The sequence below is a fragment of the Anarhichas minor genome, unplaced genomic scaffold, assembly GCF_050575085.1.
Source record: "Anarhichas minor isolate MPS153535 unplaced genomic scaffold, ASM5057508v1 ptg000010l, whole genome shotgun sequence".
Taxonomy (NCBI): domain Eukaryota; kingdom Metazoa; phylum Chordata; class Actinopteri; order Perciformes; family Anarhichadidae; genus Anarhichas; species Anarhichas minor.
The window spans coordinates 5077384-5098011 of NW_027466456.1; the positions used below are offsets into that span (position 1 = coordinate 5077384).

The 20628-nt window shown below is 41.7% G+C and overlaps 2 protein-coding genes across 2 annotated transcripts; one reads left to right on the forward strand and one right to left on the reverse strand.

Annotated features, from left to right (window-relative positions):
- The first annotated feature begins 653 nt into the window (after nucleotides 1-653).
- On the forward strand, nucleotides 654-13027 carry sh3gl1b (SH3-domain GRB2-like 1b). Its single transcript, XM_076087734.1, has 9 exons — nucleotides 654-1008; nucleotides 4527-4595; nucleotides 5567-5639; nucleotides 5724-5867; nucleotides 6159-6292; nucleotides 6399-6557; nucleotides 7630-7733; nucleotides 7909-8042; nucleotides 10395-13027. Exons 1-9 carry the CDS (start codon nucleotides 964-966, stop codon nucleotides 10586-10588), a joined length of 1056 nt encoding a protein of 351 aa, XP_075943849.1. The 5' UTR covers nucleotides 654-963; the 3' UTR covers nucleotides 10589-13027.
- Nucleotides 13028-13813: 786 nt separating this feature from the next.
- On the reverse strand, nucleotides 13814-20041 carry mpnd (MPN domain containing). The gene is made up of 13 exons (XM_076087735.1): nucleotides 19410-20041; nucleotides 18630-18832; nucleotides 18198-18419; nucleotides 17654-17753; nucleotides 17496-17574; nucleotides 17322-17418; nucleotides 17162-17234; nucleotides 16990-17066; nucleotides 15809-15977; nucleotides 15186-15256; nucleotides 14977-15066; nucleotides 14776-14868; nucleotides 13814-14618 (listed from the first exon to the last, which is right to left on the reverse strand). The coding sequence occupies exons 1-13, from the start codon at nucleotides 19411-19413 to the stop codon at nucleotides 14532-14534; spliced, it is 1365 nt and encodes a 454-aa protein (XP_075943850.1). The 5' UTR covers nucleotides 19414-20041; the 3' UTR covers nucleotides 13814-14531.
- Between the last annotated feature and the right edge of the window lie 587 nt (nucleotides 20042-20628).

The window sequence follows — 20628 nt, forward strand, 5'->3', positions numbered from 1 at the left end:
AAGTAAAATGTAAAATTGACTTTTCTAACTAAGTCATTTGGATGGCTACATACATAAAAGCAGAGTGAAAGATACCCTATATTGCAAACATACAGTGCATTATTACCACTATGTGGTAGATAACAGCTGTTCAGAGACACAACCACACGCTTGAGTAAGTTTTTATTCCCTGTAACATAATTGCATGTATTCACAACCAAGTGCCTGTGCATTATTTGATGTTTGTTCTCATAAGTTGCATTTTCTGAAATACCTGATACATGACATTAACCAAATAGCTACACAGCAAATCTTGGCAAGGTAGTTTTCCAGTGTAGGAACACTTTACACCCTGCACAGAGAGTGGGAGGAAGTGGGTTAATATAGGAGCCCAATTCCTTATTTATACCCTGGGGCAAGTTAAGTGTTAATCAGCTATATTTCAAGCCATAACATATAACAATCTCATTTCTTTTTATATTTGCCAAATCGGACCAATAAGCCATTTTATTCGTGTCTTCAGATGGGCTTTGAGTAAATCGCCTGAGGATGTGAACATCTGGCCTGTAATTCCTGCAGCAGACGGACGGGTGTTGTACCCGCTCCGGCCAGCAGGGGGCAGTGTGCACTAACACGACTCGTGTGGCTTCCACCAAACTCAGGGAAACTGATTTCTTCAAAGCGGCTGGTGCAGATGTAATGTGCCCTCGATTTTTACTGCTTGGTTTTTCAATTCGGGAGATAATATTTGGGAGGATTTAGCACACTTCTCGCTCCGTTATCTGCCGTGACAGTGGGAACAATCAGCCTCGACGTTGGTTGACGTGGTCAGTTGGCGTGTCCCGACTTGGAGTGACGGCTGTGCAGTCCTATGATTCCTCCTAAATTCCTCCCTTTTTCTAACAAACTACATCGTTTAACTTTTAGTTAAACCGTGACCGATTTGCAATTCGCCGGGACGCCGAAGACGAGCCGGTGTTCAAGATGTCGGTAGCGGGCTTCAAGAAGCAGTTTTATAAAGCCAGCCAGGTTTGCAAAAAACTTTTCTTTCAAGCTAGCTAACTGTCATGTAAGAAAGCTAGCCTCACTTAGCATTATGAGCTAGCTAGTTTATAGTCGGCTTCATGTTAATAACGCTTTGTTAATGTAGCTGGTAGCTGTGTGGTGACAGGAGTAAGCTACCGTTAGCTTTGTGTCAGTGTGTAAAATGTCAGTTATTTTTAAGTTGGCACTTTGTGTTCTTGTACAGCTTAGCGTTAAAGTTAACGAGCATCTCTCGGGACATGTTTCACATTAGCTGAACTATAACGTTCACTAACTTAAGCTAATGCTAAGTAACGTTATTATGCATTTCACATTTTGTGTTTTTAAAGCAACGTTAGTACACATCCTGTAATAAACATTAGCTATGTTTGCCTAAGGGACTCTCCGGGTGAGTCAGAGCTCTTAAGAGTAAAACAACAATGCACTTTTAAGCTAAAAGTTATGTTTATTCAGGAAAAAGACCCTTCTAATATGTGTATTGATCTTAGCTTCTTGGCGGTGAAGACACAGTTACCTATTATTCCCCAGCTGTGTGTTGTGTTAGTCTTTTGTTTAGTGAGACAGGTCAATATTTAGGGCAGTTTGAGGGAAGAGATCCAAAATACCTTTGCGTTAAAAATGCCATTACGGTATTTTTTAGTGTCTGAATGTTTTTAATTTCGGGCCAGCTCTCCTAGACATGGGCGGGGACGCTTAGAAAGATTTTTTTTTGGGGGGGTCTTTTTTCTTCCTACCCCTGCTGATGTAAGCAGGAAAAGACATTTGGTTTGTGCCCAGCTTCCTGTCAGGAACACACTCAGATCCCTGTTGGTTTTGGTTAGGAGTGTTTGGCACTGACTGTTATTCAAAAAAAGTAAAGGTGTTGGAGGGAGATAAAGCAGATTAATGATGCAAAGAAGGAGGCGAAATAGTGTCCTTTCCCTTTTTTATTTGTCTGCAATGCAGCTGCTTTTCTTGCCAAAACTCCATGAGGGGTCAATAACGCTTGACATGGCTCAGATTTTCTTCGCGGGAGGCATACAGGAAGTTGGCTGTGGAAGCGATGTCTGTGTCCTGTAGCTCACACATCCTTGTTTTTCTCTTTTGCTGCCTGTTTTTCCTGAGAATTCATCTTGCCAGAAAATCTATAAAAACCTGAAATGTCGCACTCAAAAGGGCAGTTGTAGCACAAACAACATCACGCTCACAGGAGTTGTAGATGGGACAGTGGAAGGGATTGTTAGTCCTGAGTGAAGATGACAGTTTGATCTGTACTCCGTTTATCAAGTTTATACATGCGCTGATATAATTATAAGTCTTCTGGTTCTCAAATGCTGAAATTCACAGCTGTAAGTGGATGACGTCATGCTCAAATGTAGGATTTGTGATGGATGACGCAGATACGAAGAGATGCAAAGAAGCAGCTTACATGAAGCAAATATCAAACGCATTTGAAATTATATATTTTTTGTTTATTACACAAATAACACCAGCTATGGGGATAAGTCTCAATGTTGCTGCCCTTGCCTTGAGTTTAATACCAGTACAAACAAACTGAAACTGAAAGTTGTCAGATACCAGGGAATGATCCACACCTTCCCTCCAAACAATCTGAAGAATTCTGAGTAGCCGTAGTATGAAATGTGATATCCAGTGGTTGTTGTCTTCTTAAACTATTACCATTAACTGGAAGAAGTATCAGATCTGTAACGTGTCTTTCATCAAGACAATTGCGAGGTAAACAGTAGAAATACAAAGTGATCCACCAGGAGTGTGTGCTTACTGTCTTTGAGTGTTCAGACACAGTTCAATCAGGTTCATGGCTATGTTGATAAAAAAAAAAAAAAAAGTAGATTAGGGTTATGTACAGATGTCATCTGGGAAATCCCCATTTATAGGAGTGAGTATCAGTCTGCAACGCAAACCTACCTGGGAAAGTATCACTCTTAAACTGGATAACCCAGGTTCTGGTGAACGACTGCGCTGATTGGCTCCCGTGCGTGTAACGGAGGACGTGGTCGTTGTAGGTTTACTGATTTACCAGGAGAGAAAGCACAGGCGCCAAGGGGCATCGCTGAAGTGAGAATGAAGGAAAACACACTGTGTGTGTGTGTGTGTGTGTGTGTGTGTGTGTGTGTGTGTGTTATTATGTATCACCGGAAAGGCTGCTGGATCTCTATCGCACCTACACTTTTTTATATCCGATCACCGTAACATGATTTCCTCTTGACATGTGGTCCGATCTAGTACTGTGGTTGCAGAGCTCTCTTTTTTTTAAGTGGAGTATTTATACCGAAACATCCAGATGTACTGTTTGTGGATGTTTTTGGGCTGTATTCCTTTGAGCCTGTGTGCGTGCAAACAGTCATTTTAACTCTGACATGAGTGATGTTTTCATCAGCAGAAGAACAAATGCAACATTACTCAGTGGCTCACAAGACTTAAGACTCACAGGTTTAGTGGCTTATACTCGTAGTCAGGAATTGGATCCACAGCTCTTCCCTTAAAGCCTTGTAAGGCAGACAAGATAAGATAGCAAAAAATGTAGGAGTGCAGACTGCAATCTTAAGTCTGAGGCTGGGAGTCTATTGCTAAGTAGATGGAGATTTGAGGCTGTATTTTTACTTGTGACATGAATGGGCCCCGGTCATGTGCTCACCGCATACAGCAGAGCTCCAGCAGCAGAACTCAAAGATCCCAAACTGTTCAGTCTGTCAGCTGCTGCTAGGGAAAGCATAACCATTATGTATTTCACAAACCTGAGTTATTAAATCGGTGTACTTAAAGCTTTAATACAGACTTCTGTGACTACATATCAAGCTCTACTGTTCACTCTCCCATCATAACATTCTTTAAATACGCGTTTCCCTCAGACACAGACAGTCTTGGTAGTTGCAGTAATCACAAACAGTTTGAGTCGCGTAGGAAATGACTCAAACTGCTGTTGCTCTATCACAGACTGGCAGTATGTCCAATCCTACATGCCTTTATAGTTTAGGCCAGGTCCTAAAAATATACGACTAATTAGTTAAAGCTGTGAAAATAATCATTACAGTGTTTCATTAACTGTCCAGACATTTTTTAAATACTCCCTCTGTAAGTACTGTAGGCGACATAATTACACATTAACATCAGGGTTGTTACAACCTCCCTCAATACATAAAGGCACAATATCAAAACCGGTTGACTTTGTCTTGCGGTGACGCGTGTTTTATTACAACGAAAGTGTTGTGAAGCACTTTGACTGGAATCATGGCACTAACCTCAGAGTAAACAGGACTTGTGGTTTGCTTTTGTCTTTTCAGAAGAGTTTTACAAGTTGCTCTGCATGCAAGGATTGTTGTTGTGTGCCCTGTTTTTTATCTTACTGCTGGTGATGAGGGGGTTGTGTTATGTTTGTCAGATATGGAACCATGTAGCTCACGGACGCAGCCGTCAAGGTTTTAACTATCTTGAAGTCACAGCAGTGCAGACTCATTTATAAAGCCAAAATAATTTAATTCATTTCCTTTCTGTCTCTCTAGATGGTCAGTGAGAAAGTCGGAGGTGCTGAAGGAACGAAGCTAGATGAGGACTTCAAAGACTTGGAACGGGTAAGAGAGGCATCATCCTCCTCGCTGGTTTAACACACAGTAAACGAACACACGGCTGTTTCTGTGGGACGTCCGTTCTTGATGTTTACACCCCATTCAAAGCTGTTTAATAAGCTTTATGTTGAGGGAAAAGATTCTGACCTCAAAGTCTATAAAAACTCTTGAACACTAGCACTGTTTCCTCACAACAAGAAGGTCCTCCCACCACCAAAACTTTCCTTTGGTGGGGTTGCATCGGAACGTAAAAACAAATCAGATATACACATCGTAAAACCAGACTTCCACACCAGATCTGTCGGGTTACCAACCATATTGAAATAGATGATCCGCTAAAGCAACTCCTAAAGCGAACAGCCAAAACGAGTTTCTTGAATATTTCAAGCAAAAATCCCTAAATTCACTGTTTCCAGTTTCTCAAATGTTTATATTTGCTGGTCTTCTAATATGATAGTACATTAAATATCTTGTCTGTTGGGCAGACAAAACAGGCAATTTGTAGACGTCACATTGGGGTCCTGAAAAAACTGTTGTCTGACATGTTATAGAATAAACATTTATTCTATTAATCCAGAAAATAACCGTCGGATTAATATATTATGACATTGTTGGTTGCAGTCCTTGTTTGCATTTTTGATTTTGTTCATCATCAAAAACATAAATCCAAATGTAATATAAAGACAAAATACGAACGCTAAACAAAGCATTCAGTTTTTTAGGTTTAGTCAGGCCAGCGTGTTGAGATGCACATCATGTACTGTATCCAAATATGATGGGTATGAAAATAAGTCCCCGTATTTTATTGTATTTGCATTTTTTAAATACGATACAAACTATGTGTATGAACCTATGAGGTAACGGTTAATAACAAAAGGTTTAAAAGGATACCTCCTCCACTGTTTTGTTTTAGGTTTTGTGATTGCAGTCGCTCTGTTGTGCACTCGTGATGTACGTGTGCTTGCTGTGTTTTGTAGAAAGTAGATGTGACCAGTAGAGCGGTAGTGGAGGTAATCTCCAAAACATCAGAATACCTTCAGCCCAACCCAGGTGAGAGGAAACCCTGTCTTCATGCAATTCATTCCAAACGGTTTGAACTCTGTGACGAAATGCATTTCATCTCCTCTTCTGCAGCATCACGGGCCAAACTGTCCATGCTGAACACCATGTCAAAGATCCGCGGGCAGGTGAAGAACCCGGGCTACCCTCAGGCCGAGGGGCTGCTGGGGGAATGTATGGGCAAGTATGGCCGGGACCTCGGAGAGGAGACTAACTTTGGTAAGATGTGTCTTTGTGTGTGTGTGTGTGTTGTGATACAGGAATGTTGGTTGGTACACGGTTGTCGTCTTGTGTATGTGGGGTAGGCTGAATGATAGATTCCACCCAAACTGTTTAAAGAGCTTTGAAAGGCTTTTTGACTATTTTAAGTATTGTATTTGTGCCTGTGTTTTGGTTTTGCCGGATACTATCTGTTACTTCATGTGTGGTCTGATGGCGATATGATTCTCTGGTACTGCACTATTAATCCACTATGTCACTGAGCTGTTACTCTCTGTCTGTGTGGCTCAGGCGGAGCGCTGGTGGATGTTGGAGAGTCCATGAAGAGATTGGCAGAAGTCAAGGACTCTCTAGATATCGACGTCAAACAGAACTTCATCGATCCATTGCAAGGGCTCTGCGACAAAGACCTCAGAGAGATACAGGTACACTGACAACATCATTTCTTCAACTTGTCAAAATTGAATTTAAGGCAAGATGATATTAACGTATGTGCCCCCCCCCCCCCCCCCCCCTCCTAAACCACCTCAGCATCACCTGAAGAAGCTGGAAGGCCGCCGCCTGGACTACGATTACAAGAAAAAGCGTCAGGGCAAGATCCCAGACGAGGAGCTCCGACAGGCGCTGGAGAAGTTCCACGAGTCAAAGGAAGTGGCCGAGACGAGCATGTACAACCTGCTGGAGACGGACGTGAGGACTGATTTATTACTGTTCAGTGCGCGGTGTTAGTGTCTGTCCTCTGAAACATGAATTTAATCTTGATCCATCTTTACAATATAAAGGGTAACTACATCCAAACGTCAGGTATGAACATGAAATATGAAACACAGAGGTCCTTGCAGCAATATAAGAATCTATTCAATGATTTCAGAGGATAACTGATGCATGTTGCCGTATCATGTTAAACATTTCAGTTTTCTGTCCGGTTGTCGAGCTTCACTGAGCTTCACCTTTGCTGCCATTCGATACACACCCACTGGACAAACACACAGCGATAGTTACACCTACGGAGCTGTTTATCCAGCACTCACACTGGAGATAAACATGTCTCTAAATAGCTGCAATTCACATTCAGGTTTAGGAATGTGAGGAGACACAGCTTAGAGCATGTATCTGATTGTGTGTAGATCTAAAGGGATTTGTGTGTTTGTTTGTTATTGCAGCACAGCAGTTGAGGGTTTAGTTTTGAGCTGCTTGACTGTGAATAGGACCAGTGCTACCTGGAGGAAGTCTGTCTGTTCCATACGTTCTGTTAATTCTCTACTTCCAGCCTCATTGTATGTTGTTCCCTATGACTTTTTAAATACTATGTATCTGTGAATTTGAGCATGAAAGATCATTATCGACATTGGAAATGGTAGTTTGACAAAAAAAATCTAAACCCACGGCCTTTTTACTAGCATGAGATGAGGTTAAGATGATTTAGTCAAAGAAATATGAATTATTTATCATATATCAGCTTCATGGTAATGTATCTTAAAGGTGCAGTGCATGCCTGCATGTGTTTATGACCCGTTTTATCCAGAATAAACAGTTTGTCCATTGGAATGAAAAATACAGTAATTTAAGCAAAGTGACACTGATTATCGTGTGTGTGTGTGTGTGTGTGTGTGTGTGTGTGTGTGTGTGTGTGTGTGTGTGTGTGTGTGTGTGTGTGTGTGTGTGTGTGTGTGTGTGTGTGTGTGTGTGTGTGTGTGTGTGTGTGTGTGTGTGTGTGTGTGTGTGTGTGTGTGTGTGTGTGTGTGTGTGTGTGTGTGTTTAGATAGAGCAGGTGAGCCAGCTCTCATCCCTGGTGGAGTCCCAGCTGCAGTATCACAGACAGGCTGTGCAGGTGCTGGAGGAGCTTTCTGACAAACTCAAAGACAGGTGCAGTAATAAGACTTAACGCACACAAATACCAGCGTACTGTTCAGTGCATTTTGAATGTGCAGCTTATAGTCTGCTTCTGGTTCTGTCGCAGTAACTTGAAACACATTTGTTTAATTTATTTTAGAGTTTTGGGAATTAAAAAAAACTTAAATCAACTTGTCTTTATGAACAGGATGAATGATGCTCAGACTCGACCAAGACGTGAATACACACCTAAACCCAAACCGATCTTTGACTTCGGAGACGACAACCAATCAAATGGCGGCTACTCGACCTCAATGGCCCCTCCGCCTTCACGCAACTCAGGTAAGAAAACAGCTGATGTGCCGGGGCATTAGCAAGGATCAGCGTATTTTAATTCTACCACACATATTTGAGTAAAATACATTTTAGCTAACTATTAATGTCAAAATGATGAAGTGCAACTGAGAACAGATGCTGTCTGGACAAACAAAGAACAAAACAAACTCATTCTGAGGCCGGATTTTGTATTTAGCTTCGTCACTCTCACAGCCACACAAAAAGGGCTCCCAGCTAAAAAACATCCAGCTGTTTCTACACACACAAGATGGACTGAGCCAAAACAGCATGCCTGCATTGAACACATTCCTCAGAAGTCTGACAGAAACTAAGCTGGAAAAGTAACTCTCCGCATCGCCAGAAGGATTGCTCAAGACCTGCAACCAATCAGTGCCACTGAGCACAAATATGTGAAAGAAGTTGTTTCTGTCGTCGATTGGACTCAGTTGTTTTCCATGAAAAATAGGACGTCTGTTTCTGCATTGGGGGGGAGGTGTGTGTGTGTGTGTATATGTCCTGCCCTGTCATCTAGCTGGCGTTTCTCCAACTGACCTTGTTCCTCTTTCCTGCGGTATCATCAGAGCCGTTTTTTTTCACTCGGCCACATTGTCCTTTCAGGAACCCAGATTGTGTGAGTCACAGATTGTGTGGGACGGTTTTTTTTCTCTTCTTGCCGTCGTGAAACGGTCCAGTGTGCTTGCACAGCTTCTGGTGTGAAATGTAGGAAGTAGGATACAAGTGGCTTCTCACAGGTTTGACAAATAATTGGTGGTTTGTGTAGCACGCAAACTTTAACGTCATGTGTGTGGTTTTGTAATAGATCAACATCCTGTAGTCTAGATACTGCAGCCTGACATACTAAACGACTATCTAACATATCCTCATGCTATATTACTATATATTATTACTATATCAGTTAGTTATGAAGCCAGTGTTTTGGTCAATAGCAGGAGTATTTATTAACATGCGAGAAACAAGCAGCTGGTGCTAGAATTATGAGTTATTCATTATTATTTGTCGTGGTATTCCAGTTAGTATTATAGTTATAGAGTGCAATATTAGTCGCCCTTAAGCTGTTTGTATCAATGGAAAAAACAGTTTCCTGCTTTTTATTTCTCACCACCATATTGCATAATACGCGGAGCATCATGTGTCATCTTTGTTTTTGTGTGTCCATGTGTAAACGAATAGTTTTTAACCCATTAACTTGAGCACCGTACAGAGTAGAGGCTGCAGCTTTCCATTATCTTACTAATCAGGTATTCTACCGATCATTCCATCGAGTAGTCGGATAAGAAATGTTTTTGTTAATATCCTGCACCCCAAACGTTTTGCTTCCTTCTCACCGCTCTCATGCTGGTTGTTTTCAGCCGCAGCAGACGGCTGCAAAGGAAAAGGCTCTACATGCGTGCTCAGCACCAAACTGACAGAATGAATAATAACGTTGCCTCATAACTGCTGTCGGCAGTTGTTTGCTAACGAGTTTGCCAGTTTAAAGTAGCACATGTATTTATTTGCACATAAATACATGTATTCATCTATGTTTTGATCATTATAACTGGTTATTGTAGGAAGTAATGTAGGAATAATTAATAATGCCATTATTTTCGAAGCAACTAAATCAACAGGATTTTGACTATTCATCAAACTGCTCATTAGACTTCTTAAGAAAGGGAACTTTCCACTAATTGGCATTTATTCTAATACAATCTACTTTTTAGAGAAACGTTTGTAATTGTCATTGAGTTGATTCAGAGTTGGTCCTTTTTAAATTAGGTGTTTTCACATTATGTTTTTCTGCCGCTGTAAATTGCTACAGAGAGCGAGTGACCCAAGCTTTCGCCATCTCTAGCCGGCCCGGCCGTCTGTGGGGTGAACTCAATACAATGAGAAAACTGTTCGCAGACAAAAGAGCCGTGTGTGTGTGTGTGTGTGTGTGTGTGTGTGTGTGTGTGTGTGTGTGTGTGTGTGTGTGTGTGTGTGTGTGTGTGTGTGTGTGTGTGTGTGTGTGTGTGTGTGTGTGTGTGTGTGTGTGTGTGTGGAGAGCCCCTCTCTTCCTCTGCTGATCTCTGTGAGGTCACAGAGAACGGGATGGAGGGAGCAAACGAAGGATAGAGGGAAGAGGACAGTCCCACATAGACCTGGGGTCACAGGAGGGTTGTGGTTTCAACTTGTCAGCACTCTTGAGCCTGCATGCAATGCTGTGTTGAGGTTGATCTGACTGCACCACATGCTAATGTTATGCTAACGTATATAAACGTATTTAAATGTGACTACTTTTCCTGAATCATTTTTGGGGTTTGCCTTATTTTGCCGTCATCGTCCTAATTCTCTCTGCCCTGGCTTGTGTTTCCTCAGCCCCGGAGCAGCCGTGCTGTAAGGCGCTGTACGACTTTGATCCAGAGAACGAGGGAGAGCTGGGCTTCCGCGAGGGCGACATCATCACCCTGACCAATCAGATCGACGAGAACTGGTACGAGGGCATGCTGAACAGCCAGTCGGGATTCTTCCCTCTCAACTACGTTGAGGTCCTTGTTGCGTTGCCACACTAATATACAAAGAGAGCTAAGGAGGAGACTGATGGAGAGGAGGAGGAAGAGGAGAGAGCAAGTAGAGTTAGGAGAGAGGGCGGAAAGCGAAGCCAAGGGCTGGTCCGCAGAATATTCATTTTCACCTTCGGCTCCGACGTCACCATCACAGACGAGCACTTTTTGTTCTGGAGGAAGAAGTCCAGACCAGAATATCCACCTGTGTCCACCCAAAGGTAAAAGAATCCAAGATGGACACCACATGTCGTCGCCCGTTATCTGGCAGTCAGAAACATTTCCTGAGGACTAACTGTTGTCACATTTACAAGCAATATTTGTCTTTTAATTTCAAATTTCTGATATCGTAAATATGATTTGTATGAAATCTGGTGATTCCCTATCATCCGTTTTGTGTGACTGCAGTCTGTTTGAAACTCAGATGGGTCAACAGTTCAAACTGTTTAGTTTCAAACTCAAACCTCCCGGTAAACACCATGTGTAACTTGACTGAATATTATCTTCATTTCCTAACTGGAGCTCGTCTCTTAATGCCACCTGCTGGCGAGACCGAGAACTTCTTTTACCTAAAATGAAACCACACACGACTAGAGATGTAGTTTAACTAATTGTATCTCAAATTTAAAACTGCATTAACATTTTTTATGAGAAACGAGACTAAATGAGCCCCAGATTTAGACCATTTTCAGGTGTGGGCCTATTCGTAATGCTCTTCTTAAAGATCCATGTCTGAGCTGATGGCTTCAGAAGACAACAGGCTCGACACACTGCTGTCCTCGTACGGTTTCAGTATTTCAGTTGCGTTAGTCCTCGACCTGCTACAATAGTTTGTAAAAATACAACTGCTTACTGAATATGTGAGAAGATGTTGTAATTGCACCTTGGTCCTCAAATGAGATTGATGTGTGTGTGTGAGACGTACTCCACCATTACACACAGACCCAAAGTTCAATGCAGACGTTGCACCTTTTTTGTCACTCAAGGGAGGCGTGTGTTTGTTGTGTTGAGACGCAGAATGATTAGTTGTTTAGTGGTCGTCTGCTAGTCTGTTCAATAGAGGAGACGGAGCCAAAAAGTCTTTATCCAATGCAATAGGAACATCTCGCTCGTTTGTTGAACTAAGTATTCTGTAACATAGCCATATATTCATTTAGTTTAAGGCCCGTTTGTCTTCGCATGTTCAGCCTTTTCCTTTGTTCGGTCTTTCGACCCGTTTTAGGCGCCTGTTATTCAGTGCCTGAATAGATGACGCTGCTGGTCAGTCTTTCATAGTCATCGATAAGTGTCCCACTATTCCTGTCTGCCCTTGTGTCTTTGAGAATGTGAAACTCCTCTGTGCTTTGAAACTTATTCTAACCCTGTGATTTTGATGATTCACGATGGCTCTGATTCAATTCATTTGTCAGTCCGTCGGGCTGAGGTGTCGTTCCTGTTCAGTTATTCTATTAGGACGAGGCTGGTTTCTCGTCCTGGATGACACCAGCAGCTGGAGTCTAATCCGACATACACTGTACAGTATGAAGGAAAGACCTGGAGGGAAAGGGAACACATCAAGGGAAAAAAATAATCCTACGCTTTTGTCCATTTTGACTAATTTGGAGAACTTTTGTTGCCAAACATGAATCCTTACCAAACGCGTATCGTCGGTCCAGCTGACTTTGAATTCTCTGTTTGTCCATCACTCCACGCTGCCAAACACATATGTTTACATCTCTGATCTTACTACATTTCAATACTTGTATCAAGTTCAGGGCCAAGTTAAAGGACTGTAGGAGGTTCTGTCTGGATCACACTGTTATCAAATACAGACTTTGATAGCTTTGTTTTAGTGCCTTTTGGAAAAGAAAGGAGGGAAAGTACCGCAACTAATCCAGCAACCAAAACCTAACCCAGCTACTTAAGAGTATGCTCATGAAAATGTCTTTTCTACTTTTTGGTTTTCATTTCTAGCCGTTGGCTCTTTTCCTGTGTAAAGATGAAATGCGTGACGTGTGCACATTTCTGCACCGGTCTGACACTACAGGCAGTTTCCTGGACATGTGTTGTTTCGACTAATGTGAGGTTTATCAGCCGGAACTCATTTTTATGTAGATTTGAATCCATGTTTGAAAGACAACATGTCCCACTGATTTCTGTTTTTAAAGGGCTATGTATTTGTTTAATCAGTCTTAAATGGTTTTTTTTTTAACAGCATTAAATCATTCTGGCTCTCTATAGTGTTATTTTTTATATACCAGACCGTAAAACATTTAAATTAATCTTTGCATGTAGTCCTATATTATACCTTGTAAATGTATGTCTTTAGATTTAAGTTGTCTTTTTTAAGTACAGAATTTAACCGCAATATTTTGTCTTTTATTATCAAAGTATTTGTACGTGCTTCTTCTTGTCCTGTCCCCCCACCCTTCCCCTTCCCCTTCTTACAATAAAAACAAAAGAAAGATATGTTATTGTTGCGTTATGAGTGGTCTTCTGACATCATGGCTAGCTTTGAATATTTAAGAACATTTAAATTGAGTAAACAATGTAAAATGTTTATAGTGAAGTACGATGTGTTTAGCCTCAAGCTAGCAGAGGGGAAACAAGTGATAGTGACTGTTTTTAATGTTATTTATTTTATTAAGATTTATTGATATTATTGAGTTTATTTAGGGACTTTGCTGTCGTAAACATTGCTGTTCTAGAAGCAACATTTTGCTATATCTATAATAATAAAAACTAAAATAGATCATACTATTTATTATTTCATATAAATGTATTTACTATAAATAGTAAAATGTTATTAATTATAATAATGTAAAGCAATATTTTTGTATACATGTATACATATTTTGTATACATATATATATATGGATTTTCAGTACAAATTAGTTGCAACTGGTTGCTTTAAATATACTGTATATATATATATATACTGTATATACTGTATATATATACTGTATATTTACATACTGTATATTTATATATATATATATATATATATACTGTATATATATATATATACTGTATATACTGTATATATATATACTGTATATTTACATACTGTATATTTATATATATACATATATATACTGTATATATATATATATATACTGTATATACTGTATATATATACTGTATATTTAAAGCAACCAGTTGCAACTAATTTGTACTGAAAATCCAAAGGCATTGTATTCACCTGACTGACAGTGTTGCATTTAGAACAAAGTCAACGAAGAACTACCAGGCGTGTTTAAATAGTTCCAGTGTGTATATTTTAATGCTTCGTGGATCATCAGCAGGCTTAAGGCATTGCTCTGTCTTCATACATGTACATCACACAATCCACAGTTCGTAATAAATACAGTACGGATAAAGAGGAAGCAAATGTCTGCACTCGCGTCGCACATAACCTGACAGGGAGACAGTAGAGGGGCACATTCACCGCACACACACACACACACACACGCACACAATTTCACTTGAGGAACATGTTCACAAAACTTATTGCAGAGTACAGTTCAGGTCAAACCAAGACACACTTGCGTACTTTGCTATTGTAGTATATTATTCACTACTCATTCTCACCCCCCCAACTACTGCTCCATTGGTTTAGTCTATAAAGGCAATTACAACACATTAACAGTTTACATTGTACACATATCTGCTCATAGTTCAGGATACTGGCACAGATAGGCACATAGGTCCAATAGGGAAGATTTCTGGTCCATGAAATGCTTCTGAAAAATTGTGTATTGTGTTCTCTGATCTGGTGCTGTTTGGTTTTGAGTATCAATCGTATATTTCTCTTAAACTCACGATAATTCTGTATCAAAATTACTCAAGCATGAGAGAATTCAAGGCATCTATATGTTTTTCAAGCAGGTTTTTTTTTTTTTTAAAACATGGTTCATCCGTCACTCCGGTCCGGTCAGCTCTGCACAAAAGTGTTCGTGCACAGCGGATCCCTTCAGTGTGTGCAGCTCAGCTGACTGTAGACGTGCTCTAAGATCTGACAGTAGGCCTGATCTTTGGGAGCGTGGCAACTCAGAGAGCCCTGAGGAAGAAGAGAGAACGTTGTACAAGTTAGGTGGGATGGCTCACAACGCAGGAGGCCGTGTGAAGTCCTGAATGAGTGCCGGGATCACCATCACTTGTTCTCTGTCCAGGTAAAGTCCATTTTGTGATTTAAGGTCTTCTGTTAATCAACCAACCTTGATCTTGTCCATCATGGTCGTATCAGGACACCAATACTGGCTGAACTGGACGATGTCGGGAGCGGTCCTGTAGTAGTCAACCAGCAGCATCTGTGGTGGAAATAAACACCTTTAATAATGATTTACAGTATATTTAGGAAAAAGGCTTCACGCCGATTTGAGTTTCTCCGCAGTACTCTGGTGTTTTAGTATCTGTACCATCTCATTAAGAACATCACTGGTGAGAAAGTTGTCCTGTACGTAGGTGACTTCTACCGCCACTGGGATGCCGTGGTCATTAGGCCGTTGCTGCAGGAAGGCAAGTGATGCATACGTTAAGAAGAAGAATGAGTGTCTAAATTAACAGTATCAGAAAAAAACTAAACTAAGTAAGAAAGCTGTGAAATAAGAAGGAGAGTAGTCCTCACCTCTGGCGGCGGTACGACCCAGAAGGGGGTTATTGTGGACGCCACGCCTTGATTGCCGTGATAATACGGCCCTGAAAGAGAAAAGAAAGTTGAGCGCTTAGAGGCCTGATGGTCAGAAAGTTTGATGAGACAACCACAGTTCATGATAATGATGATGCCTTCACATGCCGTGGTAAATACTGGATGTTGTTTCTGATTTAGAGTCTCCACATAAATGTCTCTTTATGGCATTTATTACAATATGGCTACAATCATTGTGGAGCAGTTTCTTTAGGGATGTTATTTTTTTTTTTTTACCTTGTTTTCTTGCAAAAACAGTAGTGCAGTAAAAATGTCTTTATTATTATTATCTTCACTTTACCCCATCACATTATGCTAGTGGGTCACTATTTCTGACACTTTTTGTAATTACTATGCATATACTGTAGAATATGGATCCTCTGTATCTCCTGCTTTGTCATGTATGTAGTATTATTTCAGCAATATTACTTAATGTCCCTGCATGGGATCAATAAAGTGGCTTTTTTTAAAAAGCTCCATGTTGAAGAGATATTAGCAAAGATTTTTTTCCTTATCTATCACCTCAATATAGTCCCGCACTGTGTGTAAAGGCCGACACGTACCACAGATGATGCCCAGACAGGGCTGGAAGCCGTTGTTTGAACCCTGCAGCCTCAGCTGATGGTCCATCTGAGAGTCGATGTCCTGCAGCGACGGCAGAGCCGGACCTCGCGGGTGACTGTGGTACCAGCCCACCAACGACAGCCCACGCATGAACAGGTTCTGACAGATCTGGAGCAGAGTCCACATGACAGATGCTGATTAGACTACCTCTCCTTTAATGTTGTTTCACTCCAGTAAAAGTGATAGAAGTAGAAGTAGACGAAGCTCAGTAATAACTGGATCGATTCTAATTCTAAAACCCTAAATTGTACTTTGCAGCTGAATTTTGTTCCAGTTCGGCTTTCCAATTTTTGCATATTTTTTCCGTATTCTGATACTGATCCACTTTTATATATTTAAATATACGTATGTTGCTATGAAGTAGCAAATCTGAGGAATCTTATATCTTATATTAAAGCTGCAGTGTGTAGGATTTGGAGGCATCTAGCTGTGAGGTTGCAGATTGCATCCAACTCAAACTTCTCCCGTGTGCAAAGCGTTTAGGAGAACTACAGTGGCCGACGCCAAAACACAAATGGCCCTATATAGAGCCAGTGTTTGGTTTGTCCATTCTGGGCTACTGTAGAAACATGGTTTCTTCTCCTGCATACGGAGAAGGACCTTCTCCGTATGTAGATATAAACAGCTAATTCTAAAGGTAACAAAAACACATGGATTCTTATTCCAAATCTGCAAAAAAGATCCCCCTAAATGTTACACACTGTACCTTTAAGGTCTTTATTCCAGGACAGTTCGGTCAGTGCTGGTAATCTAGAAACACTTTTGTAAAGCTGGAACTTCCTTTTTTAATTGAGTTTAAAGTCAAAGATTGTTAACAGAAACAAACTAGTATTCAAACCTAACTCAACAGCAGAAACGCAAAGATATTTGGGGTTAACACACTCGGCACTGCAGTCAGTGTTAACCTTTCCAGTGATGGAAATTCAAGAGCCGGTTCTTTTGTTTCTGGCTTCAGGAAAGACAGATGCATGTTGACAAGTGCCGGCTGCTGAAGCGTCCTGCGGCACAGAGGGACCTTGTGAATTGTTTTTTAATGGGTGTCATTCAGCTTCATCCTTTCTGAAGCATACATGCTGTTAGTGCAGACTAGTGATTCACGGTTGGTATGTCAGTGTGTTACCTCTTCTTCAACAGCAGAAGCAGAGTCTCTGTCTGCCAGACGGGTCCGACAGGGGAAAGCCCTTAAGACTGTGAGGACTGAAAGACATCGACCACAGAGAGATGGGGGTTAAAGATGGCCTTAACCTCATACTCCTGTATATGTCTTGCGGTTACTTTCTTATCTTACTCACGTTGTGTATTCGTATCCCATCGCCCTCCGAGGTATCCCACCACCTCACTGGTGGTCAGGTGACAGTGGAAGTCCTGATGAGGATAAATCAGCAGGGAACCTGGTCCATTAACTGTGCTGCAGTACTCAATCACCCCGTTTTAGATATGGTTGTTACTCACCATCAGCAGCAGTACATTACTGGACACGGCTACATTGAAAGGCTGGAATCTGTTGATGGCTGAGAAGGCCGACAGCTCCACGAGTGTGTGTGGATCTCTGAAGATAACAGTTACAGTCCATCACCCTGGTGGTCACATAAAGCTTCATTGATCTTTCGGAATAAAAGTCAGTACCTGGCAGCATCTCTGGTTCCCAAGGTGCAGTATCTGACAGGGATTCTCTCTCGGTCAGATCTCCGTGAAACCATCAAATCTGTAAGATGGACAATAGTTTTACTGTTTGTTAAAACAGTAAAAAAAGAAAGAAATCATGATGAGAAGAGAATTACTACCATTTAATCCAGGTTTGTTGTTCTTGTTCTTCTCATCTGCCTGCACAGCTGTCTTCCCTTCCTCTTCATCCTCATCATCGTCCTCCTCACTCACCAGGCTCTGGCATCACCAGGAATAAACACGATGTAAGACATTGGATGGTGTAGATGTGATACAGAGAGTACAACAGAATAACTTGAGTCTTTAAAGTCTTTCGTCCTTAAAACGAGTAAAAACAAGAATATTTCCAGAATATTTCATGTTTCCAATCAACTTGTTTCAAGTATTCTCTAAAATCTGTTTAAACGCTTCGTCTGATTTGGGCTTCATCATTCCTTCCTTGAACCTGAAACAGCTACGTTTTCTTGGCACTTAAACGTAAGAAGAAGAAAAAAGCTGTCTGGCAGTAGCTTTTGGTCTCTTCATTATTTAAGTCAAAATGTGGATGTTTGACCTCGACACACTTTAAACTTGCTACTGCTCATGGTAGTATTTTTGCCTCAGATATTTGAGGCTATACACCGACCATAGTAAGAAAAATAAAAAGTTCTGCTCTGCTCTCACCATGTCTGCGCTGGGTTGGTACTTGTGCAGCCAGGTGGTTTTGTACTGGACCAGCTTCTGACCCCGGTAGCGTACAGACGCCCAGCCACAGCCAGACTTCTTGGCTGGGTTGACCAGACGTTTGCAGTGTGTTGCCCAGGCACTGGGAGAGTTGAAGATCTGGCCCGTCTCTACCCACCTGATTTTCCCATCATTCAACAGGTCTCCTACAAAGTTCTTACCCTGAGGGAGCAGAGCGGAAAGACATTTTTAAACCAAACAAGACGTGTGTGCTGGTTTGCTCCTTTTAAAAGCCACTTCTTAGTGCGATTCACGGCCAGTGTATCATGTCAGGTTACATGAATAACAAGTGTAACCTCACGTGACACAACACTTGCATAAATAATGAATAACGACATTCTTACTGTGTCCAGCTGTGAAGTGTGTTATTACCAGGTAGTGGATTGCTAGCACGCCGTCCCCCGGCTCCACCAGGCCATCCTTGAGCAGCACTCTCAGGGTGATGCCTCTCCGGGTCAGCAGGGAGCCCCGGCCAGAGCTGGACCGCAGGTCTGCCTCCTCTCCTCCACTCAGCTCCTCCTCATCCTCCTCTCCTCCATCCTCCACCACCTGTGGAGAGCTGGGTGGCTCTGAGCCTGAGAACACACACACACACACACACACACACACACAAACATCTATGGATCCTAATATGCTCAGAGGGGTGTAAAGTTAATGTTAAAAGCCATAACCCGTGGCATGTTGTGATGCATGTCCAGGATGTTTTCTCATCAAACAGCCTCTTGTGAAAAGTCATATCACTCAAAGGCTTCCTAATTAGCCACAGCACCTGGCTAACAGTTCAACATCTGTATAGCAAAGCTACATCAGGAACAAAGCCAATGCAAATGGCCATTATTTTAATTATAATGACTTTATAATGAAAGCTCCACTGTAATGGCAGCCAGCATCATTCATAATTGCAGAATGCTAAAATGATAGCAGCCCCATATCATGATAAAAGAATCTCAAGGGGCCAAAATAGGCAAAAGATAATCTAAATTGGCATTTCATTAATTACGGCTAAGCTACGCGGTTGGCCTTTTGTTTCCACCTCCCATTAGAGCATGGCTCTCTCCGCAAGAAGAGGCCTGCCCCCCACCACCACCACCACCACCACCTCTGTTAATTTCCCTCAGAATTACAATTAAACCCTTCTTTCTTTATTCTCACCCATGTCTCTGAAAGCGACGGAGAGCGCCTTTAAATCCCACTCGGTCAAAAAGCGGCTCCTTTTCCGGGCACTTGAGGCTGTGCAAAGGGGGGGTTGAGCTCCGGGCAGATCTCACAGATACACTTCGCCACACTAGCTCCGGCTATTATTCAAAAACATAAAATGAAGGCGTCTGTGGCTCCGCAGTGTAGTTTCCTTGTTGTGTTGCTTTAATGTCAGTTCCCCTCCCCTTTCTTTCTCCCTCTCCCCGTCCTTGTCACTCTCCCTGTGTTCTTCTGAACGCCATGCCGGTCTATCTGCCATTATTATCACATTCATGAGACTAAACAATACCACACTGTCATTATTAATGTCAAATAATCGGCTAGAGTGGCCGGAAATGTCCCAAACTGCTATTAAAATGTAAACAATGTAGCGATTAATCTGCGTTTCCTCCGGAAAGATGAAGTGTCGCCCTGTGCGCGAGAGCCAGCCGCTATTTTGGCATTTAGGCAGATTAAAAGTGCATCCTGGAGATTATAGTGTCTTTATAGATAAGACGCACTGCACGGTAGCCGAGGCTGGTGGTTTGTGTGGTGTAATAATACGACGCTACCCCGTATTTGACTATGTTATACTGGGGTTTTCTTCACTACACCGAGATGTTCCTTCTTTATCTCCGGAAAAAAAGAAGCGCATTTACCGGGAAGCAGCCTGCGGAGGGCAGCAAACCTCCAGCAGAGTGTCTTAACTGGGTTCAATTCCTGTTTCTTCCACCTGGTGGTTAAACAGCACTGTGTTCACTCGACCGGAAACAACGGTGGTGGGTTTGGCTCTCAAAATATGGCCTTACGTTCCCCTGTAATGTGGTAATAATGTGGTAGTGGAAAGTAAGTACGCTCATTTACTAAAGTACTAATTGGATGTACTTCTACGTGGTGTACCTTTTCTACTCCAGTAGCCTACATTTGAGAGGAAAATCCAGTTTCTGTGTAACATATGTTTGACAGATTGGCCTTCTGGTTTATTTTCACAGTATGACTGTAGCTACAATAATCCTACTGTATATGTTTTATACTTAAAGATGTAACAACATGGCTGGATTAACCTGTTATTGGACCTGGGGCAAACACATTAACAACAGTTAAAATCTCAAGTGAAGAGTTTAGATGCAGTGTGACATAGGTTCATTCACAGATTAAAATTTTAGGAATTGTGGGATGTTTGGTTTAGTGTGTG